The following is a 20,235-nucleotide window of genomic DNA, read 5'->3' on the forward strand; positions in this document are numbered from 1 at the left end:
CCATGTGTTGTGCCCTTTGCTCCCCGGCATTCAGTGAAAAAGCCATCGGCTTTCCCTTAGGTCACCTCTCGGGCAACCTCCCCATCTCCTTCTGGGCTTGGGGACATCCTGGGACATCCCTCGGTGGTGGCGGTGGCACGATGCCCTTCATGGCCTCAGTTAAACACCGAACCCTCAAAAGCAACGTGTTTTAATGATTTCTGGTTTTAAAGCTCGTGAAAATAATAATAACAATAATATTAATAATAATAATAATAATAATAATAATACAAGACTTCCAGTCATCTCAAGGTTCCCTTCCTATTTTTAAAAGCCAAACGGAGGGATCAAGGTCCCCGTTAAGGTGATGGGTTTTGCAGCACCTTTGGTCTTAAAAAGAACCAGAGCATCTCAGCATGGCAGCCACCTTGAGAAAAGGGGGTCCAGCATCCCTGCCGGGGCAAGCACCCCCAAATACGGGCTGGCTTCTTCCCCCCCTCCTCTATGGAGGCGGCATCACCGGAGATCCAATCCCTCCCTCCACCCTCACCCCTCCACCCCCCCCCCCAAAAAAAAAGGGGGTTAAAAACTACATATTGCTAATATGTGATTTACAGCAATTTATACAGCATTTACCAGCCCCTGCCTTTATTCCAGCTAAAACTCGGCATCGGTTTCCTTTAGGAAATTGGGGAAAAAAAACCAAACAACAAAACAAAGGTTAAAAGAAAAGTTAAGTATAAAAAAATATTTCAAAGAGTCATATTTCAAAGAGTCATTCTCGCTTCCCCTCCTTTTAACGTGAAGAAATGAGGGTGGTTTTGGTTGGTTTTTTTTTTTGGGGGGGGGTTAATGTTTCTTGAGGAGCTGCTGATGGCTCCGGGGTCTCTGGTGGGACAGAGGAGCCAGCTCAGGCACTTTGTCAAGAGAGGGACAGAGGCTGGGGCAGGTGACGTCCCTCTGGCCCTGCTCCCATCAAGATCTGCAAGACAAAAACCACAAAGATTTGGGGAATGCGCTTAAGAAGACATTTAAAAATGTTATTTCAAAGGCCGAGGGTGCGGGGGGGTGTGTGTGTGATGGGGGTGGTGGTGTGGGGGTTTCTTTTGAAACTGCTTTGTTCTTCCCCAGAATAACAGAGAAATTCAATATAAACACCCCAAAGGGAGTGAGACGTCAACCCCCCAGCCCCACCACTGGCTAAATCCAGCTGGTTTTTGGATGCTCGGGCAGAAAACCCAGATGAAAGGGAGGAGAAAAGGGACTGAACCGCTCAGGTCTGACCCCCATCTCTGTTTTTTTTGTTTGTTTGTTTGTTTGTTTGTTTTGCCAAGGGAAGGACAGAGGGACAACTCCTTACTGGGAAATCTTGCAGTTTGTCGTGGACACGTAGCGCCCGGTGTAATGGATGTTGCACCTCACCACGTTGTTGGTGAAGTCCGACTCCAGGACGATGTATTTGGGGTTCACTTGAACCTAAAAATGGAGGAAAGGGAAGGAAAAACACCCTTAAAAACTACTAAGTGGGGGGACGAGCAGTGCCTAAAGCTGTTAATGGGATCACACTGAAAAAAAGGTGCGTGGTCCTAAACCCAAAGGTTGAGAAGATCCCAAGCCGCCCCCAAATTGGTGATGTTTGCCCCTAAAAAATCTCTCCTGAGGACCCTGGCCACCTTTAAGACGTAATTCCCCGGCTGCACGTCTGTGATATCGATCCACTGGCAGTCGATGTCGGCGTTGTAGGTGTCGTAGCAGCCCGGGCTCAAGCCCTGCAGGGAGAAAAGGGGGGTCAGGGTGCGCTTGGGGTGGGTGGTGAACCCCAAGGAGCCCTTTGAGCATCTCCCGCCCCCGCCGCCAACCTGGGTATGGGCCGTGCAGGCGTAACGCTTCAGGTTGCCGAAATCACAGGTGGTGTCCTCCAGGCAGAAGCTGGCCTTGTGGCCCTCGGCCACCTTCCTCCCCGTGGTGGCATCCAGCAGGTCGTAGTGGCTGAACTCGTCCATGCTGTGGTAGTGCCTGGGGACAGGGTGGGGTGGGATGACACACACAGTCATGGTGATCACCCCCCCCAAAACGGCGTCATCCCCTCCCCAGATGTGGTATTTGGGGGGCTCCCCATCAACCCTGGGTCCACACCAGCTTGCCTGCTCCCTCCTTGGGGACATTTATTGCTTGGTGGCTTTAGGGACATAGGTGTGAAGCAAGGTGACACCCCCCGCCCACCCCCAAAGATCTCAAAGCAAAGCCCCCCCAAAGAGGAGAAGCACCATTAAAAAAAGCCTTAAAACCGCCATGAAAAGGAAGGGTGATGGAGGGGAGGTGGGGGGACGACACACGACACTCACTGGTGGCAGCTGTGCCACTCCCAGCTGTGCCGGGGCCGGCTGGGCAGAAAGTCGGCCGTGCCCTGGTTCTTCACCCGCTGGGGAAACCGCAGCAGCACCCGCACGTCGTAGTCGGTGGTTTCGGGGGTGTAGGCAGTGCTGGGGACATCGGGGAGGGTCAATGTCAATGTCCCCCCCTTCCCTGCCCTCGGCCCGTGCCTCCCCTCGGCTCAGCCCTGGCCCCCCCCAGGAGGAAAATCCCCAGCGAGTGCCTCTGCTGGGAGAGGTTCCTCCGCAGAAAAGGAGACGATGGAAAAAGACGAAGGAGGGAGAGAAGGTCCCCTGCCCTGCAGCGCCCACCAGACACCTCCCTTGGTGCTTTGCTTAGCTCTTTGCTTTGCCGTTTTCCCTTCCCTTCCCTTCCCTTTCCCTTCCCTTTCCCTTCCCTTTCCCTTCCCTTTCCCTTCCCTTTCCCTTCCCTTTCCCTTCCCTTCCCTTCCCTTCCCTTCCCTTCCCTTCCCTTCCCTTCCCTTCCCTTCCCTTCCCTTCCCTTCCCTTCCCTTCCCTTCCCTTCCCTTCCCTTCCCTTCCCTTCCCTTTTCCCTTCCCTTTTCCCTTCCCTTTTCCCTTCCCTTTTCCCTTCCCTTCCCTTCCCTTCCCTTCCCTTCCCTTCCCTTCCCTTCCCTTCCCTTTTCCCTTCCCTTTTCCCTTCCCTTTTCCCTTCCCTTCCCTTTTCCCTTCCCTTTTCCCTTCCCTTTTCCCTTCCCTTTTCCCTTCCCTTCCCTTTTCCCTTCCCTTTTCCCTTCCCTTTTCCCTTCCCTTCCCTTCCCTTCCCTTCCCTTCCCTTCCCTTCCCTTCCCTTCCCTTCCCTTCCCTTCCCTTCCCTTCCCTTTTCCCTTCCCTTCCATTCCCTTCCCTTCCCTTTTCCCTTCCCTTTTCCCTTCCCTTCCCTTCCCTTCCCTTCCCTTCCCTTCCCTTCCCTTCCATTCCCTTCCCTTTTCCCTTCCCTTTTCCCTTCCCTTCCCTTTTCCCTTCCCTTTTCCCTTCCCTTCCCTTCCCTTCCCTTCCCTTCCCTTCCCTTCCCTTCCCTTCCCTTCCCTTCCCTTCCCTTCCCTTCCCTTTTCCCTTCCCTTCCCTTTTCCCTTCCCTTCCCTTTTCCCTTCCCTTCCCTTTTCCCTTCCCTTCCCTTTTCCCTTCCCTTCCCTTCCCTTCCCTTCCCTTCCCTTCCCTTCCCTTCCCTTCCCTTCCCTTCCCTTCCCTTCCCTTCCCTTCCCTTCCCTTCCCTTCCCTTCCCTTTTCCCTTCCCTTCCCTTCCCTTCCCTTCCCTTCCCTTCCCTTCCCTTCCCTTCCCTTCCCTTCCCTTTTCCCTTCCCTTCCCTTCCCTTCCCTTCCCTTCCCTTCCCTTCCCTTCCCTTCCCTTCCCTTCCCTTCCCTTCCCTTCCCTTTTCCCTTCCCTTCCCTTCCCTTCCCTTCCCTTCCCTTCCCTTTTCCCTTCCCTTTTCCCTTCCCTTTTCCCTTCCCTTTTCCCTTCCCTTCCCTTCCCTTCCCTTCCCTTCCCTTCCCTTCCCTTCCCTTCCCTTTTCCCTTCCCTTTTCCCTTCCCTTTTCCCTTCCCTTCCCTTTTCCCTTCCCTTCCCTCTTCCCTTCCCTTCCCTTCCCTTCCCTTCCCTTCCCTTCCCTTCCCTTCCCTTCCCTTCCCTTCCCTTCCCTTCCCTTTTCCCTTCCCTTTTCCCTTCCCTTCCCTTTTCCCTTCCCTTTTCCCTTCCCTTCCCTTCCCTTCCCTTCCCTTCCCTTCCCTTCCTTTTCCCCTTCCCCTTCCTTCCCTTATCCCTTCCCTTCCCTCCTCCATCCTTCTCATCCTTCTCCTCTTCTCCCATCCCTCTTCCCTTTACTCTGCCCTTCCTTTTCCCCTCATCCTCCTTCCCCACCAGCACACCCCATTCTCCCCCCGCCCATGCTCCCCTCCATGCCCACTCATCATCTCCCCAGGCCCCCCCCTTTTACCCCCCCACCATCTCCCCTTGCCCCCGATCCCCCCTCTCTCCCCTCTCCAGTCCCCCTGTCCCCTCGCCCCAGGATCCCTTTCTCTCCCCCAATGTCTCCCTGTCCCCTCTCCCCAAGAACCCCCTCTCTCCCCCCCACGTCCCCATCTCCCCTTGCCCCAGGACCCCCCGCTCTTCCTCCATATCCCCCTATTCCCTCACCCTGTTCCCTTCTCCCCCAGCGTCCCCATCTCCCCTCGCCCCAAGACCCCCCTCTGTCCCCCTGCGTCCCCCTGTCCCCTCTCCCCAGGACACAGCCCAGAGCCCACAGCCCACGGCTGCTCCTACCTGGCCAGACACTTCTCCTCGGCGGCGCAGCGCAGCGAGTACAGGTGAGCTCGCTGCACGTAGGTGGACGCTTGCACATAGTTGGGGTCTGGCACCAAGTCGGGGAGACCTGCCAGGAGGATGGGGACAGCCCTCAGGGCTTGGGGACAGGGCCTGGGGACAGGGCTTGGCTTGAGGACGCAGCCAGCCCCGACCTCGTGGGGAAGGTTCGCTTCAGGGACCACCACGTTGTTTTAATTTTAAGCTGCAGACGGAAAAAATCCTCCCTTTCCCCTCCCCTTCCTCCCCCCGGGCTCCTGCTGGCAAATCCCAATCCTCCATTTTCCTACAGCGGGATCACTCAACCCGTCCTCCTGGAAGCAATTACACCCAGCCCTCTGAGGGGTTATTGGTGTCCCCCTTGAGCCCCCCAGCTCCCCGCCCCCTGCAGGGATGGGGCAGGGGGCGTGGAACACGACCCCCCAAAAGGGGAGTCCCTATCTCCTGCCCTGTTTCCTGATTTTCACCCCAAAACCAGGGTGGAAGTGGGGGCTCTGCTAACCCTAGGCCCCCCATGCCGTTATCCCTTCTCCCCTTTAATTCCTGCCGTTGCCCCATGCTTGGGGCTGAGCTGAAGCGAGCTGCAGACGGACCGACAGACGGACGGACAGACAGACAGACAGCTTCAGGGACGGGTGGGGGCTGCCTCGCTTTCCAACAGCATTACGGAGCTCAGCTGGAGCCGCCGCTCCCCCCCCCGCCCCGAAGCAACGCCCTTTCACACCTCCCTTTCCAAAAGGCTCCTCCAGGATCACCACCCTGGAAAGCATCCTTACTTCTGCCCCTCAAGAAGGATCAGGATGGAGGGGGGGACGCTCCCCAGGTGCTCCGTGCCTCAGTTTCCCTTTTCACAGCCCTCTGCAAAGCCAAACCCTGCTCTGCAACAACCTCTGCTTAGCGTCTCTCCTTCCTGTGAGCTCATCAGCCCGTCCCCATCGTCATCCCCATCCTCATCCTCGTCCCCATACTTATTCCCATCCTCATTCCCATCCTCATCCCCACACTTGTCCCCATCCCCATCATCATCCTTATCCCCATCCTGTCTTCATCTGCAACGCTGTCCCAATCCTTGTCCCCATTGCCCTCCCCATCCCCATCCCCATGTTCATTCCTACCTTCATCCCCATCCTTATGTCCATCCTCATCCCCATCCCTGTCCTCATCCTCACCCCTGTCCCCATCGCCTTCCCTCTTCTCATCCCCATCCCTGTCCCTGTCCTCATCCCCATCCTTATCCCTGTCCTCATCCTCATCCCCATCCTCGTCCTCATTCCCATCCCCATCACCTTCCTCATCCCCATCCCATCTTCATCTGCAACGCTGTCCCGATCCTTGTCCCCATTCCCCTCCCCATCCCCATCCCCATGTTCATTCCTACCTTCATCCCCATCCTTATGTCCATCCTCATCCCCCTCCCTGTCCTCATCCCTGTCCTCATCCCCACCCTTATCCCTGTCCTCATCCTCATCCCCATTCTCATCCTTATTCCCATCATCATCTTCATCCTCACCCCTCATCCCCATCCTCATCCTTATCCCCATCCCCATCCCCATCCTCATCCACATCCCCATCCCCATCCTCATCCCCATTCTCATCCTCATTCCCATCCCCATCATCATCCTCACCCTCACCCCTCATTCTCACCCCTCATCCTCATCCCCATCCTCATCCTCATCCTCATCCCCACCCCCAGCCCCAGCCCCACCTTCATCCCCATCTACATCCCCGTCCCTGTCCCCATCCCCACTTTCATCCCCATCCCCATCCCCGTCCCTGTCCCCATCCCCATCCCCTTTCGAGGGACCGGGAGGCTCCAGCCCCATCCTTTCGCAGGGGCAGCCAGCGAGACCCTCCCCACGGCGGCGCCGCCAGCTCCTCCCTTTGCACCCCGACAGTTTCCAGCACGTTTCCTTTGGGGTTTTGATTGGCGGATTTATTTTTTTTTTTTCTCCTCCCCCCCCCTTTTTTTTTTTCCGCGGGCAAATAGAACAATGCCTTCTTGTTTCTTGGCCTGCCTTCCCTCGAGGGATCACGTCACTCCATTGGAGTTCGTTTCCTGCCCCGCTTGCTTGGTCATCGCTGCTGATGTAATACCCGGGGGAAGGCGGGAGGGGGGGGCCGCACACGCCAGGGGGAAAATCAGGAGAGCTTGGAAGGACTTCCCCGCCGCCCCCCCCCCCCTTAAAAAAATTAATAATAAAAATACCGACGGAGAGGGACCCCTGGGCCCCGTCCCGCTTGCGCGAGGAACATTTGTCATCATTTAGAAAACAGCTTTTCCTCCCCGCTGTTGTTTATAATAAATTCTTGGAAGCTCCGGAGAGAAACCCGACTCCTTTAACCAACGGGGAGTTTTATTTTCCCCCCACGATGAGGCTCACCCTGGACGGTCCCCTTTGTTATTGTAGGGTCTCGCGCTTGGTTTTTCGGCTCCGGCCCAGCAGAGAAGGGTCAAACCGCAACCGAGCGCCAGCACCGCTGGGGTTAATGGGATGGCAGGATCCGGCTCCAAATGTCCCCTTATCACAGCAGGGCACCGAACTGTCCCCATCCGGGGCTAGCCAAATCCTGCTTTTTTTTTCTTTTTTCTTTTTTTTTTTTTTTCCTTTCTCTTTTTTTTTGCTGAGCCAGCACTTTTCCACCTCCTGCGAGTCAAGGGGCCTGGCAGTCCACATCCCGTCCCGTCCCCCCCCTGCCCCTCTATCGCCTCCAAAAAGGGACACACACAGCAAGAAAATGTTTGTTTTTCCTCCTCCGCCCCTTGGCCTGCCCCGGGGAGCTGCCAGAGAAGATTTCCTTCTTATTCACCGTGAAAATTAGAATAATAAAAAAAGGCAGGCCCGCTCCCTGCCGCGCTGTTTGTGCAGGTGTGCAGGACTTAGCTGAAAAATCCCGGCTCCAGCAGTTTTCTGAGGGGGCGGCTGCTTTGCCTCCCTGTGCCCAGTCCTGCAGGGACCACCGAAGAGGGTGGCTGTGAGCAGCGGGGATGGGGATGTGGGGACAACCCCAAGCGACTGAGACAGACCCCTCCATCCCCCCATCCCATCCCTGAAGCGTCCCTCCTCCAGCACCTCCTGGTGCACCCCTTCATCCCATCCCATCCCATCCCATCCCATCCCATCCCATCTCTGCAGCATCCCTCCTCCAGCACCTCCTGGTGTACCCCTCCATCCCATCCCATCCCATCCCATCCCATCCCATCCCATCCCATCCCATCCCATCCCATCCCATCCCATCCCATCCCACCCCTGCAGCGTCCCTCCTCCAGCACCTCCTGGTGCACCCCTCCATCCCGTCCCATCTCATCCCATCCCTGCAGCATCCCTCCTCCAGCACCTCCTGGTGCACCCTCCCATCCCAGCCCAGCCCAGCCCAGCCCAGCCCAGCCCAGGCGAGCCCCACTGAATCTTCTCGGGATCCCCAGTTGGTTGTTAAATACCTGAAGATAGCAACAACATCAACCCAAACCCACCCCTGAGCCCGCAAAAGGAAGACTTTCCCAACAAGATTGTCATCTCCTGGCCCAGGTGCCCCATCCATGGGTGACAGCATCCTCAGCTGTCACCACAGCCACCATAACTCAAGCTTAGTGGGTATCAACACCCTCATCACCCCATGGGATTTCCAAAACCCATTCCCATTCAAAAACCAACCCCGGACAACCCGTTCTCACAAGGGCAAGGTGAAAAATCCCGCTGGAGATGGAGGAAAACTGAGGGGAGGGGTCTGGGGAGAGGTCAGGGTGAGGAAAACCCTGGAGATGCCTCCTGGGGATCGGCCAAGAGTGGGGAGCACTGGTAAGAACCTGTACCTTGGTTAAACCCCGTGAGGAGGGGTGGGCTTAGATGCCACGTGGGCTTGGCTTTCACCAGCCAAGGCCTCCTTTGCACGAGATGATTTGGCCCCTGGGCAAGACTTGGGTGACACTTGAGCCCTCTGCAGTGGTTACGAGCAGGAGATCTGAAGACTTTTGGTGTCTCCTCCCCATGTCCTTGCCAAAGCCTGGTCTCCTGCATTTATCCCCCTCTCCTGACCAAGCCACACATGATGTTCCTCTCCAATGGCCTGGGCCCCTATAGATTTAGGGCTGGAAGCTATTTCAACTCTCATCTTCCAAAGTATCTACATCATCTGGTTTGGATGGAGGGAGGTGGACAACCCACGATGCTCACGCAAGCCCCACTAAACCCCCTCGTAAAAGACAGTGGGATCTAATTGCTTAATTAACCCCCCAGGTGCCCCAGCGAGGGGCCAGGAATGCCTCACATTCCTGGCGGAGCCGGGTGGGATTAGGAGGCTCTTAAAGAGCTTAGCCGCATAATTAACATCTGATTCGGCTTTATAAAATGTTTTGATCAATTAAGAAACCTGCCTGGAGGGTGGCCCTGCAGGTGACAGGCTTGGGGTTTTTTTTTTTGGTGACCGCCAAAGAGGTGACAGCTTTGCCCAAACAAAGCTTGGCTGAAGAGAGCAGGAGGTGACCCAGAGGAAAAGCCAGGCAGTGTGGTGACCCCAGAGAGCTGGGTCTGGTCAGACGATCTGTATTCCCTTCTTTAGATTTATTAAGGAAAAATGTGAAGAAAGAGGCTGGGGGCTCCTGCACCAGGAGGTGGGTGTCTCACTGATGGGCTTGTTGGCCAACGGGGATTGTCAACCCCCCAATGAATATCCCGTTCCCTCCATCAGAGCCACAGCACTGCGGGACCACCACCTCCTGGCCCAGCTTCCAGGGATCCTTGAAGGACACAGCCTTTGCCAACAGGGAGGAGATAATCTTGGCAGGCATCTTCCCATTTCCCTCTGCCTCCTTGGGTCATCTGCAGGGCAGCCGTCCCCAGGCGTCCCTCCCCAGAGACACGGGACCACCAGCATCCTTCATCCCTGCATCCTTTGCCCCTCCATCCCTCATCCCTGCATCCCTCATCCCTCCATCCCTTGCCCCTCCATCCCTCATCCCTGCACCCTTCATCCCTAAATCCCTTGCCCCTGCATCTCTCATCCCTGCATCCCTCATCCCTCCGTCCCTCATCCCTACACCCTTCATCCCTCCATCCCTTGCCCTTCCATCCCTCATCCCTGCACCCCTCATCCCTAAATCCCTTGCCCCTGCATCTCTTATCCCTGCATCCCTCACCCCTCCCATCCCTCGCACGGCAGGAGTGGCTGCTCCCGGCGAGGCGGGCAGAGATCCGGAGGAAGATCCTCTCCGCAACAAACCCTGTCCCCAGGCTCTTTCCCACACATCGTCAGCGGGGCCGGCTGGACCACGGGCTGACCCGGCCCGGCTGCTCTCACTGTGTTTACTCGCTTGCACGCAACGGGGCAGGGCTGGGATGACCACTTCCCCCAGTACAAACCCTCTGGGACGGGCTTTTCTCAGAAAACCAGGGATGGGGCTGGATGGGTTCTGGGGTCAGATGGGTCAGAGGCTCCAGCTGAGATGGGTTTCCCAAGGGACAGGCAGGGAACACCATCCCCCAGGCTGCTGCTCCTCCTCACGCCCTCCAGCCTTGCTTCCAATTTCACCACGGAGCAAAAAACACTCTGGGCCAGCCTCAGCCAAAAGCCACAGGATTTCATCAGGATTGGGGTCAGTAGGACGTGAAGTGATGGCATCTCCGCTGTGACCTTGGTCCCCTGCTGCGGCCCCGATGGGGGTGATCAGCCCAAGTGAGGCAGCACCGATCCCCCCCGCCCCCTCACCCCCCGTGAATTGAGTCTGCCCTGGCACAGGGCACATGGCCAGGATGGCCCGGGACACAGCACAGTCCTACCCCAGAAGCACAGTGTGTCCCCAACCCACAGCACGCAGCCACCTCACGGATGCAGGATGGCCTGGGATGTGGCATCCAGCCACCCCGCACAGGCAGAACAACCTGGGACATGGCACAGAGCCACCCCACGCAGGCAGGATGGCCTGGGATGTGGCATCCAGCCATCCCGCACAGGCAGGACAGCCTGGGACATGGCATCCAGCCATTCCACACAGGCAGGACAGCCTGGGACATGGCACAGACCCATCCCATCAATGTGGGATGACCTAGGACATGGGGCGTAACACCCCTCCACGCCTGTGTGCCCCCATCCTACAGCACAGACCCACCTCACAAGCATGGGATGACCTGGGACATGGCACAGACCCATGCCATGAGTGCAAGATGACCTGGGATATGGCACGTAACCCCCCATCCGGCACAGTGTCCCCCCCATCTCACAGCACAGACCCAAGCCACAAGCGTGGAATGACCTGGGACATGGCACAGATCCACCCCACAAGCGTGGGATGACCTGGGATGCAGTACAGACCCACCTCATGAGCATGGGACGACAGGGATGCAGTGCAGACCCACCCCACGAGCGTGGGATGACCTGGGACATGCCATGGGCCCACCCCAAGCCCAGACCCTGCTGGGAGTTGCTCCTGCGCACCCTTTCCCTTTCCCTCCCCGTTTTTCACTGCTTCAATCATTCCCAAAACATGTAGGGTCTCCAGCAGCCCCAGTCCCTCAGACATTTGTCCCCATATCACCAGGGCAGCATCCTTGGAGAGCGACTGGTTCTCCAGAGGGGCTCTGCCCTCAGGGATGCCTTCTCACTGGGTGATGAAGCACCCAGGGCACCATCCCACCCGAGGGAGCTGCCACGCGTCCCAAGGTGCCCCCAAAACTTACCCCGTCCGCTGTGGCTGGGCCTGTAGACACTGCCCACGCTGACCCGGGCTTGGTTATCAGGGACGGCTTGCGGCATTTCGGGGCTCCTGGCGGGCAGGTAGGACTCGGAGCGAGGAACCCCGTAAGGCTCCAGCGCCCGAAAAGGTGGCTGCGGCTCATAGGGTGGGTACTGGCCCCCATACCCCGTCCCGGCAGGAGCTTGAAGGTTATCGGCTGATGCGATACCGTGGCCGGCGGGTTGCTGGTTGGGGTAGGAGTCCAGGCCGCCTTGCTCTGGTGAACCCCCGGCATCGTGATACAAGCTATGGGAATACCGGCGGTCCAGCCCATCAACCGGTTGAGGGGCGGCAGGCACGTAGGGGCGTTCGGCCGCCGGGTAGTAACCCTGGGCTCTATAGGGGTTCTGCTCCTCCCCGTAGTCCTCGTAGCGTGCCCGGGGTTGGAAGGGGTACACCACGCTGGCGCCCGCTGCTGCCGAAGCCACGGCTGCCCCGCCGGTGCCGGTGCTACGGTAATAGGTGAACGCCTCGTCGTACGCCCGGGGTGCCTCGTAGGGCTCGTATTGGGGGGCGAAAGGGAACTGGGGGTACGCCGGCTGCCCGACGGAGGCGTAGGCGAAGGATGAGGATGAGACGGAGGAGGAAGGTTGGCGGGAGCGGCCGGCGGGCCGTACCCGTTGCGACGCCGTACTATCGCCCACCGGTCCTTCACGCCAATTTTCGGGCACCTGCCCGAAACCGAAGGGATGCCGCGTTTGTCCCCGCACCGTCTCGGAACCCGGCCGCGGCGGGAGGGCCGGTGCCTGTCGCCGGACGCTGCCCGTTCCTCCGGTCACCGCTCCCGCCAACAACAACCGGTTGCCTCCGGGTCTCTCTTGCCCCGCCGGGACGTACTCGGCGCCGGTATTAAGCAAGCTGTAAACGCGGCCGTTGTTCTCCCACTGGATCAGCTGCCTCCAGGGCTGCCCGCCGCCTGCCTGCTCCTGCCCGCCGGCCAGCAGGCAGAGCCCGCAGCCCAGCGCTGCCCACAGCCCCCAGGTTCCCCGCCGCTCCATCCCGCTAAGCCGCCAGCCCCGGCGGAGCGGCTCCCGGGGCGGGCGGAGCGGCCGCGCTCCCCCGGCGGCGGCGGCGGCGGCGGCGGCGGCGGGGAGGGAAGCGGAGCCGGGGAGGGGGGGACGGGGGGTTGGGGGGGAACAGCGCTGCCGGGTCCTAGGAGCCGCCTCCAGCACGGATCCTGCCCACCGGGAACAGGGAGGAAGGGCTTGCAGGGTGCTGGCTGCACGCACGATGCATCCGCTCGGGATAAAACAAAACGAAACAAAAAAAAAAAACCCAACCCTGAATTTTCGGCTTTTTTACACTTTTTTATAACCCTGGCGCAACGCAAGCATTCGAAATTTGGGTCGAATTCTGCGGGTTTTGGTCCCAGGAACAGCCTCCGGCACGCAGCCTGCCCACCGGGAGCCGGGAGGAAGGGCTTCGGGGTGCTCTCGGGCTAAAAGAACCCGAAATTTCGGCTTTTTCACACTTTTTTATAACCCTGGCACAACACACACTTTCAATATTTTGGGTCGAATTCTGCGGGTTTGGGTCCCAGGAACGGCCTCCGGCACGCATCCTGCCTGCCAGGACTCGGGCTGCAGGGTACTGGCTGCATGCACAGTGCATCCGCTTGGGATAAAAGAACCTGAAATTTTGCCTTTTTACACTTTTTAACCCTGGCACAATGCACACCTTCAACATGTGGGGGAATTCTGCGGGTTTTGGTCCCAGGAGCAGCCTCCAGCACAGATCCTGCCCACCGGGAACAGGGAGGAAGGGCTGCAGGGTGCTGTCTGCATGCAAAATAAAATAAAAATAAAATAAAAAAATATAAAAAATCAGCTTTTTACACTTTGTTTTTAACACTGAAATGATTGACGCCTTCAAAATTTGGGGGGAATTCTGTGGGTTTTGGTCCTAGGAACCATCTCAGCACAGATCCTGCCCACCGGGAGCTGGGAGAAAGGGCTTCAGAGTGCTCTCAGAATAAAAAAAAACCCTGAAATTTCGGATTTTTTTTAACCCCGGCACAACGCACACCTTCAAGATTTGGGTCAAATTCTGCGGGTTTTGATCCCAGGAACCACCTCCGGCACGCATCCGGCCTGTCAGGACTCGGGCTGCAGGGTGCTGGCTGCACGCACAGTGCATCCACTCAGGATTAAAAACCCTGAAATTTTGGCTTTTTACTTTTTTTTTTTTTAACCCTGGCACAAAGAACGCCTTCAATATTTGGGTCAAATTCTGCGGGTTTTGGTGTTATACGATGGCCTCAAAATAGGAGCTGGGCTTGTGGAAAGCATTGGCGGGGCAACACGCTGCAATCCTGCCTCGCGCCACTGCTGGAAGGACCCCTTTTTCCCCCAAAGGGACCCAAATTCACACCAGTCACTGCCCCATGCAGAGGCCTGACACCAGGGTGAGGGCCTGGACAAGCTCCTTCACTCCCTCATAAAAGCTTTTCATAGGTCTCAAAGAGGAAACTGCCAAAAAATGGGGCTTTCCCCCCCCAAATTTATGTCTCTGTGACAATGTGGGTTTCTTTCCCTTGATATTGTTTCCCATATGAGGACAGACCCTGCACAAAATGTTTTTAACAAGCTCCAGGGAGGAATAAAACTGGAGACCAGTTCCTAACTCAAGGCTGGAAGTATTAAACAAAAAGGGGAGATTTGAGGAGCGAATTTGTGGTGGGTCCCCAATCCCGCTGCCAGCCGGAGCCGGCCCCTGCCAACCCCAAATCCATCACCGGAGCCATCGCCCCAGCTCGCTCCTCCCCGCATCACCTGTGCAAACAGAGCATCTGGGCCTTGTCACCTCGTCCTCCCTGGGGACACCCTGAACCCCCCCCTACCCCCTCAGCCTTTTTACAGCCCCACGACCCCAGCCTGGCATCCCCAGGGGGATAATTCGGGGCAGAAATGAGTCTGTGAAAAAGAATTGCAGCATCCTTCCCTCCCTCTTCCACCCTGGGGAAACTGAGGCAGCACCCCAAAAGGCGGAGTGCCGCCCCCTCACCCCCCCCCACCTCCCCCCAAATCCCTGCCACCCCCCTTTCCCTGGAGCTGCCTTTGTGCTGCCTCAACGCTTTCCTGTTGCTTTAAGTCCCGGCCGTAGGGACGTGTGTTTTCCACGTGTAGATTTTTCCTTTTTCCCCTTCCCGCCCCCCCCCCCCCCCCAACTCCTGCCGCTTTCCTTCCCAGCCCCGAAGCCGGGTGTGGGGGGGTGGGGGATGGAGCCAGGATGGAGGCCAGGGCCCAAAGCCAGCCTGACCACGGCGGGGATCCCGACACCGCACCTTCCCGGAGGGCCTGAATCCCCTCTGTGGGACACACGCCCCCCCCAAAAAAATCCTTGCATCCCCCAATATTTCTTGGCTTTTCCTTGCTCCCGCCCGCGCTCCTCCCTTCTCCCCGCAGGGACTGGAAATACCAGAGTTGATGTAATAGGCAGCACGGCGTTGGCCGGGAAGGAAAGCCTGGCCTAACCGCCTCCCCCCACGGCCCCACGGCCGCCCGTCCGCAGTGGGGACGGGGACACCGGAGGGGGGGGCTGGCTGTGGGTCTCTCCCCTCCGCATGCCCCCCCTCAAGCCCCGCGCCCGGCCACGATTTTTTTTTTGGGGGGGGGGGGGGGGGACACACGACACAGGGCTTGGCGTGACGTGGGGACGCCCACACACAATAGGGACGGGGTTTCCCCCACCCCGCTGTGGGGTGGAGGGATGATGATGGGGGGGGCGGGGGGGGAGCTCCCTCTAGGTTTGGTTCAAGGGTGGGGGGGTTCCCAGGTGGCTCCACACCCCGTGCCGCTCCCCAGGCCATGAGATGTCACCAGGATGTGGTGGCCGAGGGGACAGGCTACCGGCCCCATAACCCTTAACGGCGGGGGGGGGGGTGTTGGTTAAGGACGCGCAGGGTCCCACCCCACATGCCCACGGTCCCCAGGCGGGTTCAGCATCCCCAGGGAGGATGCAGGAAGGGGGTGGCATCTGTCCCAAAGCGGGACCCTGGGCCGCCAAGATGTGACACGGAGGGGGGGGGGGGGGGAGGGGGCATGTCTCGCAGTAGGGGGGGTCCCACCCCCACTAGATGGTGCCAGCAGCCCACGCTTGCGGTGCCACCGCACCTGGAGTGACAGCGGCGGGGACAGCCACCCCTGCGTGGCTTCTCCCACCCCAGCCCCACAGAAATCCCTTCCCCAGGTGGGGTGGGACAAGGGGGCAGAGGGGCTGGACCCCCCCCCCCCCCCCCATTTTCTTACCCCCTGTTTTTAGAAGGGGGGGGTGGATGTGGGTGCCCGTTCCGAGCACCGGAGCTGGGGACGTCGTGGGGCGGCTCCCTAAAAAGTGGGTGAGGGGAAGCTGGGGAAACTGAGGCAGCGCTGGCCAGGGGCAGGTCCCCCGGATTCGGTGCCTCCATTTGGGCTCAACCCCCAAATTTCAAGTTGGGGTTAACCCCTCAACCTGGCCATTCTGCTTTCCCTTTGCAGAAATAATTACCAGTACAGTGAATTTGGTTTATTTTAGCAACTTAATCACCTAAAAACTGGTTTTCTATTATTGTCACTTTTAGGCATTTTGGGATAACCAGCCATGTGAGTAATTGGGTGTCACCCTACTGAACCAACGGGGACACATGGTCACCATGGGGCACGGTGGCATGAAGGCTCCTCTGTCTCCATCCACAATGAACTCACCCAAAAATGCGCTCCCAGGATTTTCCTACCTCCTTTCCAATCATTTTTAACACGGATCTACCGGGATCGACTTGATTTTTTTAAGTCAGCCAGCTGAGGGAAAACATGGGGGAGGAAAGGGGGAATTGAACTGAACTTGAATCTCCGCTTTCCTGCCCCAAAACGGGCTGTTTTGGGGAACGGGCAGGCTTTTCCCACAAGCAATTTTGAATAGTTTATGGCAGAAATCCGCCCCCCCCCCCGCCTTTTCTCGAGTTCCCACCATACTGAGCCCCAGGAGCGAGGTCAGCATCCCCCATCGCCTCAACTGCTGTGCTGCGGGGAGGAGTGGATGGGACCAAGGCCTTCCAGTCAACCAGGTGACAGAGGACAAGGACAGCCACATTTCCCTGCCGGAGCCAGTCTCTTGCCGTTAATTCTCCCCCCAAAATCAGCTAAGCATAGAGAAGCTGCGGCCTCACCTGGCAAGGAAACCTGCTCGCCCCGCCACTGCAAGAGGAATCACCTCTTTCCCTCGTGATCCAACGGCTCTGCTCCCCCCAGACAAAAAAAAAACCAAAAACACAGCGAAGAAATAAACAACAAAAAAAAAATAATCAAGATTTAAAGGAAATAATCAAAATGAACGTCCTCTGCCTCCGTCTGATCGTTGGGAAAGCTGCAGCTGAGAGACCCTGCTTAGGTGCTATGAGTGTGCCAGGTCTCCGCTGTCCTTTGGAACAGAGTGCAGGGGAGATGGGGTGTCCCCCTGCTCGGTCCCGTCCCACCTGTGCCTGGGGGTGGGGGTTGGCCCCGCATTTACCTCCCTCCTGGCTGGGCTGCTGGGAAGGGAAACTGGGGCACAGGGGACTTTCCCCTGGCTGGCGCGGGGAAGGTTCCCACTGATCCCTGAGCAAATCTCACCTGGCGTTTTTGGCATCCAGCAGGTGGAGGAGCTGGAGGTCAAGGAAACCTGCTGAGCATCCTCCTCCACCTAACTCATCCCAACTGTCCAGCCGGAGCCGGTAAGTGCTTCCAGCAGGGGAATGTGTTTGAAAACTTCATTTAACCTAAATGGAAGACACTTTATTACTTTTATCTCCGTGTCTCCGTTGAAATACTCACCGGCTGGGTGTAAACAAGCCCTGAACTACTTCTCTGCCAGCTGCCGACGGCAGCGGGGCGGGGGCGTTCAGCAGGTACAAATTGACGCCTTCGGAATCCCCTGTTCAACCATCCGCTTCTCGATTCGAAGCGCGGGGTAATTTCTAAGCCAGGGAAAGGCGGATTTGTCATCCCAGCCACCGAAACCCACCAAAGCCTGCTGCCCCACAAAAATACCCACCCCCCGCCCAAGCTTTACATTCCTGGTTTCCCAGGGCAGGAATAGGAGAAGGGAGAGAGTGAAGGGATGCTAGATATCCTCCAGAAGTTAGTGGCAGAGGGACTTTTTCCGATCATTTTGTCCCTAAAAGTCTTTTTCCTCTGTGAATTTGTCATCCCGTGGGAAGGATCTCTGAAGCCAAACGAGGGTTGTGCAAGTTCTTTCCATCCTAGCACCGGTCTTGAGGCAGGAAGGCAAGAAAAGAGGGGGGAAAAATAAATATGATCTGGGGTAACAAAACTAAAAATCAGGTTTGGGGTGAGGTGGCTCCTCCTCCTCCTTTCTCCCCAACCTGCGCAACACCACAAATAATGGAAAATTCAAGAGCAAATACGTGGAGAAATCTATGGGACGGAGCGGGGAGGTCCCAGCTCTGACATCAGCTCCTTCCCCACCCCACGCTTGACCCAGAGATGGCTGGGAAGGGTCTGCAAGGGATGGGGGTCCTTCTCCAAACACGTGCTCCCCTCGCTCGCTTCCTGGCTTCCCAGTATTTCTGAACCCTCGCAGCTCTCCTTACTTTCTACGCTGACGTTCCCCTATCACATTTAGCAATTAAAGGTGATTTTCTTTCCCCCCCTCCCCGTGTTCTTAACGGAGCTTATAATTAACTGGCTTCTGATTCGCATCCCTGTTTGCGTGCTGGCCGCATCAGCGACGTCAGCAAAGCTCCTCAATAACGTCACCTCCGGGTTTTTTATAGCCAGGCACAGCTTGGGATGTGGAGCCAGGGCGTTTCTTTTCCCAAAGGATGAGAACCCCAGTGTCCCCAGGAGACGCTGCCCCTCGGCACCCAGCCCCCAGGGACATCCACAGGCAGATGATGCTGGCAGGACCCACGGCTTCACCCAAATTCCTGACTCTTGGTCCCAGCCCATGCCGAGCATCCCATCCAGAGCAGCAGGGTTTTAGCCAAAGCCGGCAGAGGAGGAGAGCACCATCCTGGAGAAGAGAAGGCTCCGAGGAGACCTTATAGTTGTCTTCCAGTTCCTAAAGGGGGCCTACAGGAAGGATGGGGAGGGACTCTTGATCGGGGAGCGTAACAATAGGACGCAGGGTAATGGCTTCAAACTGAAAGAGGGGAGATTTAGATTGGATATTAGGAAGAAATTCTTTACTATGAGGGTGGCGAGGCACTGGGACGGGTTGCCCAGGGAAGCTGTGGCTGCCCCATCCCTGGAGGGGTTCAAGGCCAGGTTGGATGGGGCTTGGAGCAACCTGGTCTGGTGGGAGGTGTCCCTGCCCAGGGCAGGGGGCTTGGAACTAGGTGAGCTTTAAGGTCCCTTCCAACCTGAACCATTCTATGATTCTATGAAATACAGCCTCTGAGACCTGCCTTGGTAGCTCAAATTAGCCTTCGATGTAGGACCAGCCATCAGGGACATTAGAGGTGACCAGGAGAAGCATCCTTTTAAGCTCCGTGTCTGTCTGCTCCCAGCACACGTGCAGGAGTGCCTGCGTTCCCCTGGAGGTTTCTCTTAGCTCTTGTAAGTTGAATAAAGTTGTTGTCACCCTAATCTCAGCGGTTCTGCATAAGGAATGTTCCCTCCCTTATCTCCCCCAAACTCCTGCCTCGGGTCACCAGCCTCTTTGGATTGCTTTAGTGCTTTGCAACCCAACCTGGCTCTCAGCTAAGATGGGAAAATCCGTCATGTTCCTCGAGGTGAGAGTAAAGCCCATGAAGCTTCTCGCCTACGCAAGCCTTCCCAAAGGGCATTGTCCTCTGATCTCCTGAGCCTGGCCACCATCATGGTCCCCAAGTGCAAGCCAGCCCTTGCTGGGGGACAACGCTTAGCCCAGACAGGGAAGGTGGGGTGGACATCACAAGGGATGTCGCTCTCAGCAGCTCCGGACTCCTCACCTTCCAGCCTTCCTATGCTTCCACGGTTGGATTCATAGGCAGAGGACATCTTCACCAGCAGCCCCAGGGAGAGATGTGCCCTACACAAGGTGGGCAGAGGCTCAGCACCATCCCTCTGCTGCTGAAAAAAAAAAAAGGCATTAAAGCTTCCATTAGGAAGTCAGGGGAGAGTTTTTCTCCAGCACCTTCCCACCTAGAGGCACCGACGCAGCTATGGGTGCACCACTGGGTCTGGCCGGGCTGCCTGCACCCAGCCGTGGAGGGGAAGCACCCCAAAGACAGCCCTAGGAGCCCAGGGGAACCCCAGCGGAGCCCCAGGTGGGGTTTTCTACCTCCACAACACCCCTCTGTTGATTTCCACCAGGTAAAAACAAACCACCCCATTGCCAAACCCTGGCAATGTGTGCTCACAGCCCAGAAAGCCCCCCGCACCCCGGGCTGCATCCCCAGCAGCGTGGGCAGCAGAGCAGGGTGGGGGGGATTCTGCCCCTCTGCTCTGCTCGGGGGAGACCCCCCTGCAGTGCTGCCTCCAGCTCTGGGGCACCAACAGCAGAAGGACACGGAGCTGTTGGAGCGGGGCCAGAGGAGACCCCGGAGATGCTGGGAGGGCTGGAGCCCCTCTGCTGTGAGGAGAGAGCTGGGGGGGTTCAGGGAAGGGAAGGCTCCGGGGAGACCTTCCAGCCCCTTCCAGTCCCTGAAGGGGCTCCAGGAAAGCTGGGGAGGGACTCTGGAGCAGGGAGGGGCGCTATGGGACAAGAGGGAACCATTTTAAACTGGAAGAGGGGAGATTTAGATGAGATATTAAGAAGAAATTCTTTGCAGTGAGGGTGGTGAGCCCCTGGCCCAGGTTGCCCAGAGAAGCTGTGGAGGGGGTTCAAGGCCAGGTTGGATGGGGCTTGGAGCAACCTGGTCTGGTGGGAGGTGTCCCTGCC

At 57.7% G+C, this 20,235-nt stretch overlaps 1 protein-coding gene across 1 annotated transcript; it reads right to left on the reverse strand.

Annotated features, from left to right (window-relative positions):
* Positions 1–747: 747 nt before the first annotated feature.
* On the reverse strand, positions 748–12,473 carry LOXL1 (lysyl oxidase like 1). Its single transcript, XM_063346968.1, has 7 exons — positions 11,342–12,473; positions 4,632–4,740; positions 2,325–2,462; positions 1,839–1,995; positions 1,653–1,748; positions 1,340–1,455; positions 748–961 (listed from the first exon to the last, which is right to left on the reverse strand). Exons 1-7 carry the CDS (start codon positions 12,393–12,395, stop codon positions 955–957), a joined length of 1,677 nt encoding a protein of 558 aa, XP_063203038.1. The 5' UTR covers positions 12,396–12,473; the 3' UTR covers positions 748–954.
* Positions 12,474–20,235: the final 7,762 nt, after the last annotated feature.

This window comes from Chroicocephalus ridibundus, chromosome 9 (genome assembly GCF_963924245.1).
Source record: "Chroicocephalus ridibundus chromosome 9, bChrRid1.1, whole genome shotgun sequence".
Lineage (NCBI taxonomy): Eukaryota > Metazoa > Chordata > Aves > Charadriiformes > Laridae > Chroicocephalus > Chroicocephalus ridibundus.

Coding starts and splice junctions, on each gene's coding strand:
- LOXL1 (XM_063346968.1), bottom strand. CDS start 12,395: ATGGAGCGGCGGGGAACCTGGGGGCTGTGGGCAGCGCTGGGCTGCGGG. Junction 4,741..11,341: donor GCCCAGCCACAGCGGACGGG/GTAAGTTTTGGG, acceptor TCCTCCTGGCAG/GTCTCCCCGACTTGGTGCCA. Junction 1,749..1,838: donor CCTGCACGGCCCATACCCAG/GTTGGCGGCGGG, acceptor TTCTCCCTGCAG/GGCTTGAGCCCGGGCTGCTA.